Source organism: Physeter macrocephalus, chromosome 11 (genome assembly GCF_002837175.3).
Source record: "Physeter macrocephalus isolate SW-GA chromosome 11, ASM283717v5, whole genome shotgun sequence".
NCBI lineage: Eukaryota > Metazoa > Chordata > Mammalia > Artiodactyla > Physeteridae > Physeter > Physeter macrocephalus.
Genome location: NC_041224.1, coordinates 160,328,225 through 160,348,109, shown reverse-complemented (window position 1 = coordinate 160,348,109; position 19,885 = coordinate 160,328,225). Strand labels below are relative to the sequence as shown.

At 38.0% G+C, this 19,885-nt stretch overlaps 1 protein-coding gene across 6 annotated transcripts in view; it reads left to right on the top strand.

The window, feature by feature from the left end:
* CEP128 (centrosomal protein 128) overlaps positions 1-19,885 on the top strand; it is a 455,483-nt gene that overhangs the window by 359,154 nt on the left and 76,444 nt on the right. For 5 of the 6 annotated variants that reach the window (XM_055088664.1, XM_055088663.1, XM_055088662.1 and 2 more), the window contains 2 exons: positions 4,188-4,237; positions 17,203-17,292. In XM_055088664.1, the coding sequence (XP_054944639.1) occupies positions 4,188-4,237; positions 17,203-17,292 (140 nt within the window). The remainder of the gene's footprint in view (positions 1-4,187; positions 4,238-17,202; positions 17,293-19,885) is intronic. The other variant, XM_024116116.3, reaches the window with a different exon arrangement.

Genomic DNA, 19,885 nt, shown 5'->3' with positions numbered 1-19,885 from the left:
GGAGCGGCTGGGCCCGCGGGCCATGGCCGCTGAGCCTGCGCGTCCGGAGCCTGTGCTCCGCAACGGGAGAGGCCGCAGCAGTGAGAGGCCCGCGTACCACAAAAAAAAAAAAAAAATCAAGCATCGCTATTGGTATCAGCTTTTTGGAAGAGCAGCATGACCTTTATGTATTTGAAGAAAACTGAGAACATGATTTTTAAATTGCAGTAATTCTGTGAAGCTCTGAGGGTAGACTGAACTCCTTTACATATATATTTTATCAAATGTGTGAGTTGAGTTTGGCTGTATAAGAGATCCAGTACCTATTATTTATCCAGTTAAGTTTTAGCTAAGAGGTTTGGTGTTTGCCATACCAAGTTGACTCTGGAGGAACAAGATCAGTTTCCTTTAATGGTTGATAGACCCCGCTATCCACTATTCCAGCTCCACTGTATCATTAAGCAATGTAATTCATTACAAGGGGCTCAGCTCTGAGAACCTCCTAATATCCATAGTGGAGCAAAATGGCCATGTCCACGTAGAGATGCAGTAGTGATCTTGTATCTCACAAGTACTTATTTTTTAATTTACATTTTTAAAATTGGAGTTTAATTGACATAGAATATTGTATTATTTTCAGGTGTACAACTTAGTGATTTGACATTTATATACGTTACAAATTGATCACCACTATAAGTCTAGTAAACATCTGTCATCATGCAAAGCTATTGTAATTTTATTGACAGTATTCCCTATACAGTACATTATATCCCTGCGACTTGCATGTTTTAGAACTGGAATTTTGTGCCTCTTAATCCCCTTTACCTATTTCACCCAACCCCATCCCCCTATCCCCAGGGACCACCAGTTTGTTCTCTGTATTGATGAGTCTGTTTCTGTTTTGTTTTGTTTTTTGGGGTGTGTTTTTGTTTTGTTTTTTAGACTCCACATATAAGTGAAATAATACAGTATTTGTCTTCCTCTCTCTGACTTATTTCACTTAACATAATACCCTCTAGGTCCATCTGTGTTGTTACAAATGGCAAGATTTCGTTCTTTATGGCTGAGTAATATTTCATTGTATATATGTGCCGCATCTTCTTTATTCATTCATGGACACTTTCTTACACCATATACAAAAATAAACACAAAATGGATTAAAGACTTTATAAGACCTGAAACCATAAGACTCCTAGAAGAAAACATAGTCAGTAAGCTCTTTGACATCAGTCTTAGCGATATTTTTTGGATCTGTCTCCTCAGGCAAGGGCAACAAAAGCAAAAATAAACAAAATGGGACTACATCCAACTGAAAAGCTTTTGCGCAGCAAAGGAAACCATCAACAAAACAAAAAGGCAACCCCCTGTGTGGGAGAAGACATTTGCAAATGATATGTCCAATAAGGAGTTAATATCCAAATTATATAAAGAACTCACACAACTCAATTTCAAAAAAACAAAGTCTGATTAAAAAATGGGCGGTGGAGCTGAATAGACATTTTTCCAAGGGAGACATACAGATGGCCACCGTACACATAAAAAGATGCTCAACATCACTAATCATCAGGGAAATGCAAATCAAAACCATAATGAGATATCACCTCACACTTATTAGAATGGATACTATCAAGAAGACAACAAAAACAAATGTTGGCGAGGATGTGGAGAAAAGGGAACGCTTGTGCACTGTTGGTGGGAGTGTAAGTTGGTGCAGCCATTATGGAAAATAGTTTGGAGGTTCCTCAAAAAATTAAAACTAGAACTACCACATGATCCAGCAATTCCCCTTCTGGGTATTTATCTGAAGAAAATGAAAACACTAAATTCAAAAAGATATATGCACCCCCATGTTTACTGAAGCATTATTTACAATAGCCAAGATATTGAAGTAATTTATGTCTCACAAATATTGAAAAGAGTTGTACTGAAGATAGGATTACTAAAACTGGCTGTTGTTTTGGCCTGTCTGATATCCACACCTCCTCCTTTTGTTAATAGTACCCTGATGTTTGGAAACGGTCTTTTCTGTTCTTCATCCAATCCTTTTGGGATTATCAGTGAAAGTGCTTCATACTTTCTCCTGGCCAAGCAGTAGGCAAAAGATCTAAGCTAGTCTCATTAGCTCTTCTCTTTATGGAATTTCATTTTGAGTGGAGTAATGCACAGATTAGTGTTACCCAGTATAAAACGCCCATTAGTTCACGCTACCTACAGCCCTACACCCCCAGACCAGTTGTTACTCTCTCCAGAGTCTGGATCCACTTTTCTGTTATCTATTGTTACTAGATGTATTGTATTGATAAGTTACTCTTACATCCTTCTAATAAATTCTGAATGCTTGCTATTCAGTTAGCAAGTGCTGTGTACCAAAGCATCCCCCAATTCCATTTATTCCATAGGTCATGATTCTCTGAGTTGAAGTCGGTACTGGGCTCAGCTGGGCAGTTTGACTGGTCTCATTTGGGCTCCCATCTGAGTCATCCATGCTTCTGGGCATTTGCAGGCTACCAGTTGGGGCAATCTGCAGGGTTTCAGGGGTGGAAAGAATACTGGACCATATGTCTCTTGTCATCTGGCAGGCTGGCCTGGGCTTGTTCAAATGGTAGTGAAAGAGTTCCAAGTGGAAAAGTGAAAATGCATGAGGCCTTTTGGAACCCTTAATGCAGATTGGCACAGAATTGCTTCTGCTGTATTCTATTTACCAAATCAAGTCAGGAGGCAAGCCTAGATGCAAGATACATGTGACCTCTTGATGGAAGTAGTTACAATGTCTCAATGCAGTTGAGTAAGGATGCAGAAAGAGGAATGATTGAGGGCACTTAATTTACCACACCCCAAGTTGGTTTCTGTACCATATAGCTAAAAATCCTGATGTGCCAACAAAAAGCCCTTTAAAAATACACCCTAATACATTGGCATGCTCCTGTAACTTTCTTGATGTAACTCTGATTATGGGTGTTTTGGGAGCCAGTATCAGCCGTCTACAGATACAGAGCAAAAACTAACTTTCATCCTTAATCCCAGTACACTGTGTCTTGGGGGTATTGCTTGCCACTCCTCTGTATTTCTCTTAGCTGTGCAATCTCAAAGGGCCATCACCATCAATTATATCATCTACCAGTTCTCCTGAACTTTCAGGATATTGCCTGCCCAGTTATGACATATACCAGTGTGACTCGGTTACCCAGTATATTACTGCTTCCCGCTCCATCTAGTAGCACTTGCTAAAAACATTTGCATTTGCCTTTCTGGGGTACATATTGAATTTCTGTATGTTATATTTTCCTTTTATGCAGCACAGCCTCTTAGTAAGCTATATCAATCACAGAGTAAGGCAAATGCTAATGTTAATGTGCGCTGCTGTAGGTATTTCTTGCCAGTTTTCATCCAAGTTCTAACTCAGCCCAGCCCTCTTTAGGTTTGTGAGATCTAATAAGATCATAGCACAAGGTGGTATAGTTGCAGGCAGAAAATTCTGCTTGCCAAATTCATTTTCCTTTATAGCAAGTTCATAAATTAGTCTAGGGCACCGAGATACCATGGTTATACGCATGCATTTAGACAGAGCTCTCTTCCAGCCACTAATTTCTCTGAGATGGTGCCAGACGGTTGGTCAGATATAGCATCAATGCTTCCCACCCTCTCAGTGTGAAATGATAATTAATATGAGTTTACAGTTAAAGTGGTGTTCTACTTCCATTAATAACACCCATTATTCCAGGGTGTTTTAATTTGGTTGTAAAAATTGACTCTGGAGGTGGAACTTGGCTTGGGAGCTTATTTTAAGACCAAATGGTTTGTTTCTATTTTTTTCTTTCAAAAGAAAAAAGTATTTTTTGTGTGTTTTTTTTTTTTTTTAAAGAAAATTTTGTGTTGCTTTTGAGTTACATAAGCATTAGACCAGATTTCTAAAACATTGGTATGATTTTGGTTTTGTAATTGAGTTGGTCTCATTTTCTGGTATCGCCACCAGACCTAGGACCTCCCAGGGCTTCTTAGCTAGCTTAGATTTGGCAGAATCCAGATCTCTACCGCATCTCACCAGTTGGGATCAGAGGGCATTTCTTTCATGTTGCTTATTACACTTAAACATCAATTCTCTTTCCAGACAACGGTTTATACAAGCTAGTGACTGAATCGAGTTTGAAAGTAAGAGGCAATGCATTTTGACATTGTATTTTGATGGATATTTTACTTTCTTATTATAGACCTGCTGGAGGAGACTCACAGAAAAGATGAAGAAATGGAATCTCTGCAGGTAAAGTAAATTCTCCAATAAGGCAGGTATCTTTGGTTTAAACATTTGTTTTTACTCTGTTAGCCTTCATTATTGTCACATTCAGACCACTGTGGCAAATGGAGTAAAAAAATAAATAAATAAAAAGATCTTTGAAACCCAAGTTGGAATTTGCTTCGTTTTGGAAGTGTTTGAGAACATTTATAATCTCTGAAAGCAGGAAGCCAACTCAGTCTCTATGCTACTCTTGAAAGGAACCTTTATTCCTTGGTATAGCTTAGTAGGAACTGCAGCATTAGGAAATGAAAGCAACATCTTTACAAAGTCCTTTCCCCCAAAGCAGGGCTAATGAATGAGGATGAATTCATGGAATCTACATTTTCAAGTGAAGATCAAAAGTATTCTGACTCCATGAATATAATATCATCTAGTAATGACCAACCAACAATATTAACACATATATTGACCTTATCCTTGTATGCCTCTCCGTCCACTATGGATGTATACACATTTCTTGGACTGGAAAATTGTGTTTGAAAGATTGCACTAGCGTTTTAATTGACATTTCCATTGTATGAGCAATTGATGTTAACTTGACATCTGACAGAAATTCTCTCTTCCTTTTACATTGGGCTAGCTTACAAATGGGTAACTTGAGTGTCTATCTTTATTAGGGGAAACCAAATCAGTTATACTCACATGACAGAACCAATTCACTTAACATCACATTGGGGATTAAGAACAGTAAATACTTTGGACATGTAAAGTTCTTCCTGGGCCTGGAGCTGCAAGGCAAGACTGGAGAGTGATAGAATGAGCTGGCTTGAGGTAAAGATGTTTGCTTCTGGTGAACAAAGGATGGGTTAAGCAAGGCTCAAAGAGCAAGAGAAATGTTCTTTAATTGGGGATTCTTCTATTTGATGTTGTATCCGGTGAGAGAAAATTGTATAATTGAACTGAAAAATGATTACGAGGAGTGTAGTTCTGCATACCTAATAAAAGTAGCAAGTGTTAGCCATAATTTGTATAGGTTAGATTCTTTTAACATCTTGTGCTGTATTCAGGTATAAAAAGAAAGTTCAGTCTGGGGTTAGGAAAAAAATCTCAAGTGTATACTTGCCCTATCTCTGAGAAATTAATGTCAGCAGTGCTTATTGTTATAAAGAGCAAAGGTATATATGTGTACTAATTGTATATGGTGAGAAGGTGATAAAGGCTTTATGATGCATTTTGGTTATGCTTTATGTTTACCATTGGCCCCAGAATACCACAATGAGAATAAGCATATTTATTGAGTACTTAGTACATAGCTGGCCTTTTGAAATGGCATCATAAACCTTTTTTTAGTTTATTTCTCTCACAGTATGAATGTTGGAACCAGAAATCCTGTTAAATTTAATAGCCTATGTTGTTTCTCGAATATTTATTAAGTACTGGCAGCATTTTCTACCAAAATGTCCACTGAGTGCACTAGAATGTACCAGCCAACTAACTATGGAGTTTAAACATATAGAGTATCCAACATGATGACCAACAGCAGAAGAGTTCAATGTTGGCACTTTGTCGTGGCAGTTAGTGCCTAATACTAAAACTGTTAAGAACAAAGAAGGAACTTAATACCTCTCAGAGTGTACAAGCGTGCAGGGACACATCACACAAAGCCTTGTATTTTAAAGACTAGAGGAAAATCCATCGAAAAGTGCCTCCATTCCTGAGTTTCCATATTCAAATATAAATATTACAGGTGATATTTTTGAGAAGATTATTAAAGTATATAGGTAGAAGTCTTACAATCACAAAATAGAACTTCGGGGAGAAAAAGAAAAAATAGTTTTTTAAAAATTATAGCACTAAGTACTGGATATTGACCACTTCGAGTTTTAAGTCTTGGCTCTGCTTATGATTCACTAGGTAACCTTGAGTAACTTTGCTGTGCCTATTTTCTCATCTGTAATATAAAATCATAAAACTGTCTTCCAGAAGTGTTTAGTGTGGATTAGATTATCCCAGAAGGGAGAGCTAAATACTTCATTCCAATTTACAGTGTTAGCAAATCCCCATGTATCCAAATTGAAGTCAATTTTATTTACTCATTATCATCATATAATTATGTATAACAGCCATTCTACATTTAATGTTATCCTCCTTAAGGGTAGGAGGTGTTTATTTATCTCTAAACACTTCCCAGTTCCCTGTAAATTTAAGGTGCTCCATTTACTCATTGAACAAATATTTATTGAGTACCAGTTCTGTGCAAGGCACTGTACTGGGCAAGTTGCTTATGCTAGATAGTTTGTTGCCCTTTATACCAGAATTAATGAAAAAGAATTTTAAATAGATGTTTATAATAAAATATTAAAAAATGATATTAGAGAGGTTGTATACATCATTGTGGGAACATATAACAGCACCTCTCTTTGGTAGAGATGCAGGTAGGTTGGGTGCAAGTATAGGGGGTTGAAGGTGGGTATAGGATGAGCAGGGGTGGAGTGGCAATGCAAGTAGGCTTCCCAAAGGAAGCCAATATTTAAACGATAATCAGGAGTTAGCATTGGTGGGTTTGGAGCAAAGGTAAGTTTTAGGCAGTGCGAAGGATATGGGAATGCCTGAGGTAAAAGCATCAATTTCATGTTTAAGGAACTGAAAGACTTTCAGTGTGGTGGAGTACAGTGTCTGAGAGAGGAGAGGCATGACAAGAGTTTGTAAGGTAAACAGAGGTCTAAAGGATCTCGTAAAGGAGTTGGAATTTTACCTTTAGTACATGGGAAGCCAGTAAAGGGTTTGAAACAAGAGAACAATGTGATCAGATTTTCATTTTTAACAAGTAACTGGCTATAAAGTCAAAAACCATTGGGGGCAGGCAAGATTGAAACCAGGGAGACCAATTAAGCAAGTGTTCGTGAGAATGTTGCCAAGAAATGACAGTGACTTGGATTGGGTGGTAGCAGAGTGTGTGAAGAGGAATGGGTAGTTTCTTAGTATAATTTAGGATATAAAAATTTAGGGAACTTTTAGATCGTTAGGAAGTATAAAGAAAGGAGTTAAGAATGACTCTTAGGTTTCCTGATTGGGCAGCTTCATGGATGGCTGTGCTAGGCCATGAGATAAGGGGAAGTTGATTACTTCAATTTTATGGTATTCTGAGTTTGGGTGCCTTGAAACATCCAGGTGGCAATGTCCTACGTTGAACTGGACATGCAGAATTCGGTGTCATCAGATCTGGTCTCTCTGTCATATAGAGATGATACTAAAAGTCATAGGAGTGGGACTTCCCTGGTGGTCCGGTGGCAGAGTCCACCTTATGATGCAGGGGACGGGCGTTCCATCCCTGATCAGGGAACTATAGATCCCACACGCCACGGGGCAACTGAGCTCACGTGCCTCAACGAGAGAGCCCACGTGCCGCAAACTACAGAGCCCACACACCCTGGAGCCCACACACCACAACTAGAGAGAAGCCCACGCACCACGACAAAGAGCCTGCATGCCTCAGCGAAGATCCCGAGTGCCGCAGCTAAGGCCTGACACAGTCAAAAATAAATAATAAATAAATCTTTAAAAAATAAATAAAAGTCATAGGGGCAATGAGAACTCCCAGGGAAGTATGTAGAATAAAGAAATGAAAACTTAACCCTGTGGAACACCAACACTTAAATAACAGGCTAAGGATGAAAATCCTGCAAAGGAGTCTAAAACCTAAAGAAAATAAATTCTAGAGAGCATAGTGTCATGAAGCTTAACAAATAATATTTCAAAGGGAAAATAATCAGTAAAGCTGAGTAAATATTTGTTTAATCCTTGAATCCACTTAGCTAAGGGGTTTAGGTTTTAAAATAAAAATTTATTTTAAAATAAAAAACTAATTTCCTATCATATTTATGAAACAAATCATTCACTTTTGTAAATATCCACTAGGTAGCATAATGCCTTTCCATAGTAGGTACTCATTAAATTTCTGTTGACTAAATAAACAAATGAATACCACCCTGCTGGTCTGTTATTTACACAGCACCTATTCCTGGTTCTCTTTAAGGTCTACCGATTAAAAAACAACCACCATCCCTGTCCTAGAGTTCATTTTTGTTGAAAAAACTGGGGGGTGACTTCCAAGTTCTGTCATTCTTGTACACATACATACACACACACACAAACACACACATACAGTTACTTTCACTCTCCCTCTTTCTCTCTATCCTGTTCTGCTCTCCCTCCCTCCATGAATGTAGTATTGAAACAAAAGGTCAGTAAGTGAGTAATTTGTCACAAGTGGTAGGAATCAGTGGGGACAGAAGAGGATAAAATGGCGAGGGTGGGGACAGCAGCAGAGAGGAGAGTGTTTTCAATCTTCAGAGGAATCACAGACAATGGAGACAAACATATTGAGTGATTTTTACAGTACAGCTGGTAATTACCAAAATTCTTCACGGGAGCTTAACATTGTCTGGCTTGTGTGTGTGTGTGTGTGTGTGACATTCATTTGCAGTTACATTGTGTGCTGCTCTTCTTAAAAACAAAGTATTGTCTTTGACTATAAATGTGTAGCACAGTATCACAGTCCTATTTGCATATGGGTCTGAGGTACATTGAAACAAGCAAATCCCTTCTTTAATCCGCTGCAGATCAGCTGAAACATTTTAAATAGACACAAAAGGTAATCCATTTTTCCTCACTTTAGTTGAAAAGTATTCAGTGACTGACACCTTACTTGTGATGGCTGCTAGTGGTAGGGTTGCTGTTGTTTTTGTTTTTATTTTTTAAATTTCCAGCCTACCTGGCTCACCTTTCATCAATTTCTTGCTTTCCTTCCCCCGTGTCACTTTGTGAACCCCAGAATGCAAAGCACCCCAAAAGAGTATCATGCTTCGTTATGAAAAGCTTCGAAGTGCTACCTATGACGGTCACTTAACACAGTGTCTGGAATATACATGTGCCCCTCGTCTTCTGCTGACTTACCGTAATCTGGCTTTTGGTTTTATTTTAAATGAGATAAAAATAGATGATTATGAACACGATTTTTCCTATTCATTTCCCTCTTTTACTAGGCCATCTTTAGGTCATTTCGAGGCAGTATTCATATATATAAATTGAGGACAATAATATTGCTGACTTCATAAGACTGTTGAGAGGATTAACTATGATTAGAAATGTATAAACCTTGGTGTCTGGCAGGTCCTCCATAAATATGAATTCCACACGTGGACTGTTTATTTGCACCTACTATGTACCAGGCATGCTGCATGCTGGGCATTGAAACAGTAAACATCCTTGCCTTCATGAGACCTGCCATCGTGCAGCCACTCCCTCACTGTCTCCTTTCCTCCCCTTTCCCCTCCTCTCTTCCTCTCTCTTCCACTAGGCAACCATGATTTTGCTAAAGGAAATGTTACATCTTTGGATAGCTACTAAATATAATGAAAAAGTGAAAAAAGTCACAATATGGCAGTAATGAAATTGACTATGTGGGCTACGTATGAATATCAGTCTCATTATTTTAATGTCAGTCTCATTATTTTAAAAGGGAACATTTTAATTGTAGTATCTATAATCTAAAAGTATTTCTGGACACTTTCTTCAGTATCAGTAGTTTCATTTAAAATGAGCTGAATCCTTCATTTAATTTTTTAAAATTGGGTTTATGTTCTCTAAAAAAGTAATTTCTTTTGGGAGACATTTCAGAAGCTATGCCCTTGAAGGACATTAAGTGGCACTATCGACTTGTTGTTTTTCAGATGACCTGTAATTATGTTTAATTTCTGTCCTAGACAGCTTTTAAAAAAAATATTCTGAGATCTTCCATTTGAAGGATTTTAGTTTTTTAGAAATGTTTTGGGAGTGGAGGGGCAGGTGTTCGATTTTTGTTTTTGTCATTTAAATAGTGCTTAGGCACAAGCATCTGAAATGAGCTGGAAGGAGAAGATAATCTTTTCCTCAGTCATTACTTCATTTCAGCTACTTATAGAGTAGCCTATGGCACTGTGGTGTTTTGAAGAAAAAAATAGAACTCGAATTTCTTAGTTCTTTTGGAACAAGTCTAATAAATATTAATATAGGTGTATCACAATATGGAAAAGAATTCCAGTGTAGAGTTGGCAGTCACATCGTTGGAGATAAACTAGGCAAGAAAAACCACCAAAGACAGAAAACTGACATGGGCAGATAAATTGCCCTGACAGAGGCTGACAGTATAGAACATTAACTGCTCAGTAATCCCAGTAGATGGCCAGTCCTCCCCTAGTAAGCAACCCTGGGATAAAGTGGGCTAGTGACAGACCAACTGGGTAGTTAGTCTCTGTGGCTTTGCTGTCAGTCATTTCTGCCTGACTGTCGAATGTCCAAACCTGAATTTTCAAACTAGGTAGTGGTTTGGGGAATTTAGAGATTGTGGGTAGAAAGCAAGGATGGGGTAGCTAAGAGTCCCTGAGTTACTTTAGAAGGGAAAGTGAGGGTGATGTGCGATGCTGCATCCTAACACTGGATCTCCAGAAGAGTTGAAGGATTAGTAAAAGAGATTCTTAAATTTCCCCAGAAATTCTCATTAGCTTGGGAGATACTAAAGTATGTTTTTAGAAGTCCCAGTTTGAATAAATTGACGAACTGGGACTGACTCTTTAAGGCTTTGTTAAACTGGAAGGTAAATGCAATATCCTGCTCATCCCTCGGCTAACTCCTGAGAGTTATAATGGAACTTCTATAATTCCAGAAGCAAACTGTAATGCATATGTACTTATTCTTCCCAAGATGCAGTCTTCAAAACGTAGGCAAATCTCTTTGTCTGATGTATGATTAAAAAATAACGGTCCTAAGCAATGGCTTAAAACATGGGCGATTATAGGGGATGGAGGCTTGGGCAACACTTTGCCCCTTTCAGGGCTATGTGACTTAATGGCTCATTAAAATCTCTATTTTCTCAAAAGGTGAAGAGGCTCACCAAGCCTTAAATTTGGTATGAGTTCTTAACAGAGATAAAACGTTAGCAATCTGTATTAGGGTCAAGCAGGGTCTCAGCCAATTAGATTTGCACACTTCAATTTACTATGTCAAGAGGCCTCAGGAGAGCAGAGAACCAAGATCAGTAAAATAGATTCCACTTGAAATTTTAGTGATCATTAAATTTTATCACCCTCTTTCACCTGAAATTTGCAACTTAATTTTAATTCCAAATTTATGACAATAAAAATGGAAAATAGAATACCCTGAGAGTGAAGTATTCTTGTGTCTGAGTGTATGGAAGTTGATTGACTAGATTGTTTTCTTTTGAGAATAAAAAATAGAAAGGCTGGTTTTGTTTACCCAAAGGGATGCAAAGCAGAAGTCCTAAAGATTCAGCAGTCTCCTTGAATCAAGCTTCTTAAAAAGCTTCTAAAAAACAGACGCCATTTGGAAACATTTTAAAAATGCAAAGACAAAGTGTAGTCTTTGAACTCAAAAGCCCAGATTTTACCCTGTGACAGAAGGTTTACTAAAAACTCAGTAGTGAAAATGAACTAAGTATGTGTTACAGATTTTGTAACACATTTTGTAATAAATTCCCCCACAAGGGGGGAATTTATTTTATCTGTCTCCATACACCATCCCTTTTGCAGTTGACACCATAAGAAGCAACACTTCCAGAAAACATCCCCTGGTACCTTCATCAGAGTCCAAGCTCTGGTTTCCTTGGGCACTGGGCCTGATGTAAGGAACAACTTGCGTTTTCTTGTGAAAAATGAAAACCATCTAAGCATGTTATGACGTTTTGCAAGTGTTGAGCTTGTCTGGGAGTTTTTGCCATGTTTCCAGAGTCACCTGTCGCCTTACGATTTGGGGCAATTTCATCTGGGTTGCAGTTTGAGTGATCATTTCAATACCATGCTCCATCACGTGTATATGCTTGTTCATCTCCTGTCACATCCCTAAATGGGCCTCAAACTTTGGACAGCTAACCATGTGTCTTAGTCCCTTTGGGCTGCTATAACAAAAATACCAGAGACTGAGTGGTTTAAACTAGAAACTTTTGTTTCTCACAGTTCTTTTTTTATAAATTTATTTATTTTACTTATTTTGCACTGCATTGGGTCTTCGTTGCCGCGCTTGGGCTTTCTCTAGTTGCGGTGAGCAGGGGCTACTCTTCATTGTGGTGCGCGGGCTTCTCATTGCAGTGGCTTCTCTTGTAGCGGAGCGCGGGCTCTGGGTGCATGGGCTTCGGTAGTTGTGGCACATGGGCTTAGTAATTGTGGCTCACAGGCTCTAGAGTGCAGGCTCAGTAGTTGTGGCACACAGGCTTTGTTGCTCCGTGGCATGTGGGAATCTTCCCGGACCAGGGCTTGAGCCCATGTCCCCTGCATTGGCAGGAGGATTCTTAACCACTGCGCCACCAGGGAAGCCCCGTTTCTCACAGTTCTGAAGGCTGGGAAGTCTAAGATCAAGGCAGATTCACTATCTGTATTCAGTATTTGTGTTGGCAGATTCAGATTCAGTATCCGGCCTGCTTCCTGGTTCACAGCAGACAGAGAGCGCTCTGGAGTCTCTTTTATAAGGGCATGATCCTTTCATGAGGACTCCACCTCTGACCTAATCCCTTCCCAAAGGCCCCACCTCCTAAAATCATCACATTGGAGATTAGGATTTCAATCTATGAATTTTGGGGAGACACAAACATTTAGGCCATAACATTGTGTTCTCTATATTGTCTTCCATCTCCTGATAACAGTGACAGTTGTGAAAAGCAATATTTTAAGTAATGACTCTGATGTACAACAGATTTGGAAATAAATGCTCAGCAGTAATATATTTCTGGGTGAAACAATTTCTGCTGACTCATAAAACAAATCTCTGAGGTTCAAAGTATTAATAGGAGATCAATGAAAGAAACTGTAGTTCTCACTTCAAGGGCTATCTCCAGTTCCCATCCCTGGCTGATCTTCCAGAATATAAAGAAACAGAGGATTTCCCCAGTCTGGGATCTTGGAAACTCACTAATGTTATGTTTCAATCTATTAACAAATACTTATTTAGCATTTGTTAATTCCTGTCAAGATTGTGCTAAATCAACCCCAAAGGGTGATGATCTGTACATTAGAGAAGTAAAAAAATGACCCTCTGTATTGTTAATGAATGATATTAATAGCTACCAGACAATTCTTTTGTGTCATACACTGCTAAAACTTCTAAATGTATGTCATTTATTCCTTGCAACAATTCTATAAGATAGATACTTTTATTCTTATCTTACAGATAAAAAAGCTAAGGCGCGTAGCTTGCTCAGCCAGTTAGTGGCCAGGCTGGTACTTGTGTTAGAATTCGCTTGTCTTCTGTGCTACTGTGCTTAAATGCCTCGTGAGCTTATGGAGAACAGAATTTCTTCAATTTTTTTGTTTGTTTGTTTAGGTTCCTGGCATTTCTTTAAATGTTCCTTTAAATTTCTTCCATTTTTTTCTATGAGAATGATTTTTAGTAAACATATTAAGCATTTAGTGTGATAAAATACTAACTGACCTCCTACTTCCTCAAGAAAAAGACTATAAGAAGCTAAACAATTTTGAGAGCGCATTAAATAAGTCAGGCGACACTGGGGTCTTAATAGTAGTGAAACTTCTTCCTGCCTTTCTATAACTTTAAAACTACTTATAAACCCTTAGGATCTAAGCTCACATGTATATGGTGACTGGACAGTGTTATACGTATATTTAGCTATTGGCATGTGAGAAAGATTTTAATTCCTGGTGCAAGATTATGAACAATCCAGTAATCTTGAACACTTCTAGGAAGGAGAAGGGATCATTTTTCTTTTTCAGTTCTGCACCTTTTCTTTTTGCTTATTCATCATGTTTTAAATAAACAGACTGAAGAAAGTTGTTATTAAAGCCCTCCTTGGGCTTCTTCAATTTCAGTTTTAAACCAGGTTCAAAATATTCTGGCAAAAATTAAAGGCAACATTGAAAACGTTTGCATAAATTTTAAATTGTGCAAAAGGTGATAAAACTAAACTGAGCTGAAAGAATGACTAATAAGCATCTCCTCTTATATCTTTGTCTTTTTATCATACTCAGTGATTATTTTGGTTTTAAAAAATTATTTCTGAAGTGCATTCCTTTTCCAGAGTATCTGCATTACACTTACGATTCTAAGTTTAATTTGTTAGAAGTTTAATGTTTACTTTTAAAAGTGTGAAGGCTTATTAGCATGCTAATAAATAACATTTAATGTCTGTTAACAATGTTTCTATATTTGCCCATAAAATGAAATAGAAAAATACTACCTGCAAGGGACTCCATGCCTTTACTACATTCTGGTGGTAATTGAAATCCCTGGTTCTCATTTCATTGTTAGAAGAACTAATAAATTTGTCAGGAATGGAACAGGGGTGGAGGAAAGAGGCCATTTATGAGCTCAGTGATGAAACTAATCTCCTGCAGCTCAGATCTAAAAGAACTGGGAGACCAGCACAATAGAGGTGCCATTTAACTGCATAACATCTCCGCTAATTAAGTGTAGATCTTTGCTCTCCTTTATCCTTTTTTCTGCTCTTTCCCCAGTGGTATTGACTGTGTGTGTTTCAGCTGGCCTAATGTCAGACCCAGAAGTCAGAGGGAGTTGCAACTTACTTAAGAAAGGCATATGCCAAAAATATAATCTTTTTTTTATTATATACTCAAATAAATATAAAAATGTGTACAAACAATGGTTTTTATTTGAACATTAAATTTTGTTGTGATATAGTATGTGTTTTGTTACACTGTCACATGACATCTGTTAAAAATAAGGTTTTGGAATGCTCTTCTGGCATGTGTAATTTTGAGAAAAGGCTGCAGAACAGTTTTCCAGTATATCCTCTAACCTCTACCACACACATAAAAATAGCCCTGGTGGTAATATTGGCATTTATTGGCTATTTGCTCATAAAACTGCTCTGTCAGTGTAAGGTATTTCCACTACTCCATTTTGTCAACATATTAAATAAACAAACACACACATTTTTTTTAATGTGACCTTTTATTTGTCTTTCAGAGTTAATGTAGACTCCTTTGAGTCAGGTGGACCTGGATTACAGTCTAACTGCCAACATTTAATCACAATGTACAATTCAATACATATATCTTTGAAGTCTGTTTCTCTGACTTAAATGAATGAAGTTAGTAATTTTCACCTGTTGAGAGTTTTTGTGAGCATTAAATGAGAACAAATGTGAGAAGCACCCAATACAATTTTTGCAAATAATAAGCTTTTAATAAATAGTGTTGATTTTTATGATACTGGTAATTTAAAAGAATGTTTTCATTAACAACCACAACACACAAACCACTGTTCCTTTTGTTCCTTAAAGTAAGCAAATTCTTTCCTGTCCCAGGACCTTTGCCTTTGCCACTCCCTCTCTCTGTAATGCTTTTTCCTTTAACTCTTTCGGTGACAGCTCTTTTTCATCCTTTAGATTTCAGCTCAAATGTTCACCTCTTTGTGAGAACTTAACCTGCTCAACCTGTCTAAAGCAAACCTCTGCCCTTACCCCCCATCATAGCTCCTGGGTGTCTTCTTTATTTATGTCCTTGTCTTCTCCTTTAGAATGTAAGCTCCATGAAGGCAGAGAGACCTTATCTTTCTTGTTAATAACTGTGTACCCAGGGTCTATCATAGTGTCTGTGTCAGTAAATGTGGATGAATTAATTAAATGAATAAATGAGTGGGAGGGAGGAGAAAGAAAGGAAGGAAGCAATGATGTAGGGAAAGAAATTGGAAGGAAAGAAAAAATAATGGATAAAAAGAATAAAGGACAAAAGGAAGAAACATATAGGGCCTGAGGAATGGATTATATTCTGGGCTTATGTATTTATGCACATACAACTTTTAAATTTTGCTTTAAAGTTTAAAAGTTGGGTAAAAATTTTCTGGTTCTTATTTTATTTTCTTATCCCTGGTCAGTATGTCTCACCTTATCCTCTGCTTCCAGAAATGTTACAGGGTTTCCTACAGGGTGACCTCTGTGAGGCCAGAAGTAATTCTTATAGGACACCAATATCTTAGAAAAGGGGGTTACCAAACTTCCTGTAAAGGACCAGTATCTAAATATTTTCACTTTTACAGGCCATATGCTCTCACCCAACAACTCATCTCTGACGTCATAGAACGAAAACAACCATAGACGATATGTAAAGAAATGAGTGGGCTGTGTTCCAATAATACTTTATTTATGGAAAGTGAAATTTGAATTTCATGTAATTTTCACGTCATGAAGTATTATTCTTACCTTGAACTTTTTTTTTCAACCACATAAAAATGTAAAAACCATTCTTAGCTGGCGGACCTATAAAAACAGGCAGCAGGTTGGAGTGACCTACTGTCGTACTTTGCTGAACCCTGCCTTGGAATGAACTACAGTTTAATGGTTATCTGTCTCAAGAATGTTTGTCTTTTGAAAGATGAACTGGAGTGGGGAGAGTCAAAGAGTAAATTTTTGAGCTCTTCCTCAAAGAATAAATTTCTGTTGGTAGAATTTTAAATAATTTTGCAAATAGAAGGAAACTATAATTTTGGGTAATCAGTCAGACCTTCCTGAACTCCTAAAACCACACTCCATTAGTGGGCCATTATCCACAGGTAAGGTTGTGAGTGTTAAAAGTAGCTTTTATTACTGGCTAAAACTGCCCAGGTGCATCTGTTAACAAGCTCACATCTTATTTATTCCTTCCTTCATAGACTTTGGAATTTAGGATCAGTTACTTCCTGGGATGATTTTGAAAGCCAGACAATTGGAGATATTTTGAAATGAATCACTATTCTTTATTTATAATCCTGAAGAGTATTTTACATTTCAAATAATGATTTCCCTAAAATTTGTGACCTTAGTTGGGTAAACAGTTATTTGGAGGAACGTTTTAAAGGTCCTTTAAAAATCATTAGAAATTATTATGGTCCTATTGGTGTTATTTTTATAGCTATTACTATTTATAGTGCTTTAAGTAGACAATAGAGCTTTCCAACTCTTTTTCTTTACTCACATCTCTCTCAAACAGCCAAAGCTACTATTTAAAATGCCACCTTCAGAAGATGCTAGTCAGACTGCAATGAGAAATCAGAATGAAGCTCAATTTGAAGAAAAAGCAGTTAAGTATTTCATAGGTAAAATATTTAGGATATTTGGAACTGAATAGTCAAAATACATCTGCTTTATTTCAGGACATACAGGGTAAGTCAGCCTTCAGGTATGCTTCCCAGAAGTTCAACTGAAAACTAAGCTGTTGTTTTTTTTCCCTCAGCTTTTGTAGATACTAAGACTAGTGCACCATTGATTATCAGAGTGCATATAATCTAAGGCTAGTTTTAAATCCTTTAATCACCTTTCCCTTTCTACCTGTACTTGTATATTACAAAATGGAGGTTAGTAATAGTTGTAAGCTGAGTCAAACTGAGTTAGGAAGCAAGAAAAGCCTGAGTTATGTCAGCCAAATACATTATTTTAAAACAATCTGTTTATGCCTTGATTATTCATTCTGAGCAGCAGCCTCTCTCTTTGTATAGAATGGTGAGAGATAACTGTCCGCAGTAGCCTGCAGCAGGAATATGGGAGTGAGGGTGAAAGGAGAGTATCTAATATAATGTCCCTTATGTTTTAATTCCTGAAAAGAATTGAGTAAATGACTTTCCATGTAAATTAGGATGTGGATTATTGGAATTACAATTTAATTCCCAAGGTGGACTGTTTGCTTTTGCCATTTAATGACTCAGCCATGTGACATGCACAATAGTCAACAATCAAGTGTTGCAATTCAAATATTCAAGAGGAAGGAGCTTGGGACAAAGGGTTCTGTGATTATATGGGTTTCCTTGTGAACACGCTTCACTTGGAAACCCAAGAGATGTGTACACTTGAGGGAAGCAAAGGAGATGTTAGCCTCAGGGAGTCTCATTAGATCAGCTGTGTTTGGTGGCAGTCAGATACACACCCTGGAAAAAAAAAAAAGCGTACCCAATTGTTTTCCACAAGTTATGCATGACACAAAACCTGCTCATAAATTATGCCATAGTCACCACTGCATTATGATTTGCATAAGAGTTTAGAGCATATTCAGCTGATATAGGACAGGCCTCACAACTGGAGACATGTACTTTATTTCTTAAGGTGTAAATCCTTGAAAAAAAATATGGTGTGTTGGTTTCTGGGTTGTTAGCTTTTCCCCCTGCTACTCAACTCCTGTTCCTGCATCTCTTTGGGGGACAATCTTTAAAATTACATTGGTCATCATTTGCATTACCCCTAACCACGATCATAGCCTTTATATTATCTGCAAATAACTTGTAGGTGTTCTCCAGTCTAGATGTCATTCACTGAACTTTTTTTTTTTTTTTTCCGGTACGCGGGCCTCTCACTGTTGTGGCCTCTCCCGTTGCGCGAAGCACAGGCTAAGGACGCGCAGGCTCAGCGGCCATGGCTCACGGGCCCAGCCGCTCCGCGGCATGTGGGATCCTCCCCGACCGGGACACGAACCCATGTCCCCTGCATCGGCAGGCGGACTCTCAACCACCGCGCCACCAGGGAAGCCCTCACTGAACTTTTGTTACCTGTTACTAGCAGTTTCACTGTGGAACTGAGCAGTACCAGCAGAAAGATAATTCTGGCTTTTGCCCTTCATTTGGTTTGCAGTCTTATCCTATAGGCGCACACCTATGTACCGTATTGCATTGTGCCTTAAAGAAGAAACTTACAGTGATTCTTCATTTTAAAGGGGGGAAGTGGGAAGACATCTCATTGCCTTGCTTTGTGTTCTAAAATATAAAGGGTAAATCTGAAATTTTTTTTTTTTTTTTTTTGGTATTAGTTTCATACTGTTGACTAGAAATGCTTACAGGGATTTTAAGCAAAACCCTTACCTAGCCTTTCTGGCTGCCTTCTCCAGTGTGAAATCTGTTGAAACATACCAACAGAGCCCCATTTCCATGCTTTCTCTTCATTTTCCTCCTTCACCCCACTTGTATTCCCTGCTCCGCAAACCCATGTACACATCCCACTTCAGTGTAAGTGCAACCTCAGCCTTTCCTGAATAGTACTGAATGGAAGTGCAGTAGTCAGCAACGGCCTCATAGCAATACCGCAAACCAAACGGCCAGCCTGAGAATACAGCAGAAGAAAGCTACAGAAGCACAACTGGCTGCCTCAGGTCCCTATCTGGCAATGGTGGTGGATGAGAGAACAGATCAGAAATGTGGAGCACACACTTCGGCTTTGTTCTTAAATTTTGTCACTGTTTCTGCTTCTGATTTTCCAGTCCCCAAGCGAAAGGTAGATAACAAGGATCATTACTAGGCTAGGAAATAATACGTACCTTTTTAAACTGGCTTTTCTTGATAAGTCAGATGTTGGGTTTTCTTACTGATGACTTTTGAGGTGAAATCCTGATGCCTTGTTGTGGTTTTCTTTTCAGCATTTCTGTTTTGTTATTTTGAACCCTGAGGTAGATTATTTGAAAAAGGCACATAAGCAGCTAGTGAAATGAGTTAACAAAGATTGACCAGAAGTATCTAATGATGGCTAATTTGAACACCAGATGATGGGAAACCACTGCATGCTGCCCTAATGTCATTCATTCTAAAGTTTTTTAAAATGTAGAGTAACTTTGACTTTTAATAGATAACATGCAATTTTATGTACAGATCTTTGACTTATGTGTGTATTTAAAGCCAACTTACGCTATATTTTAA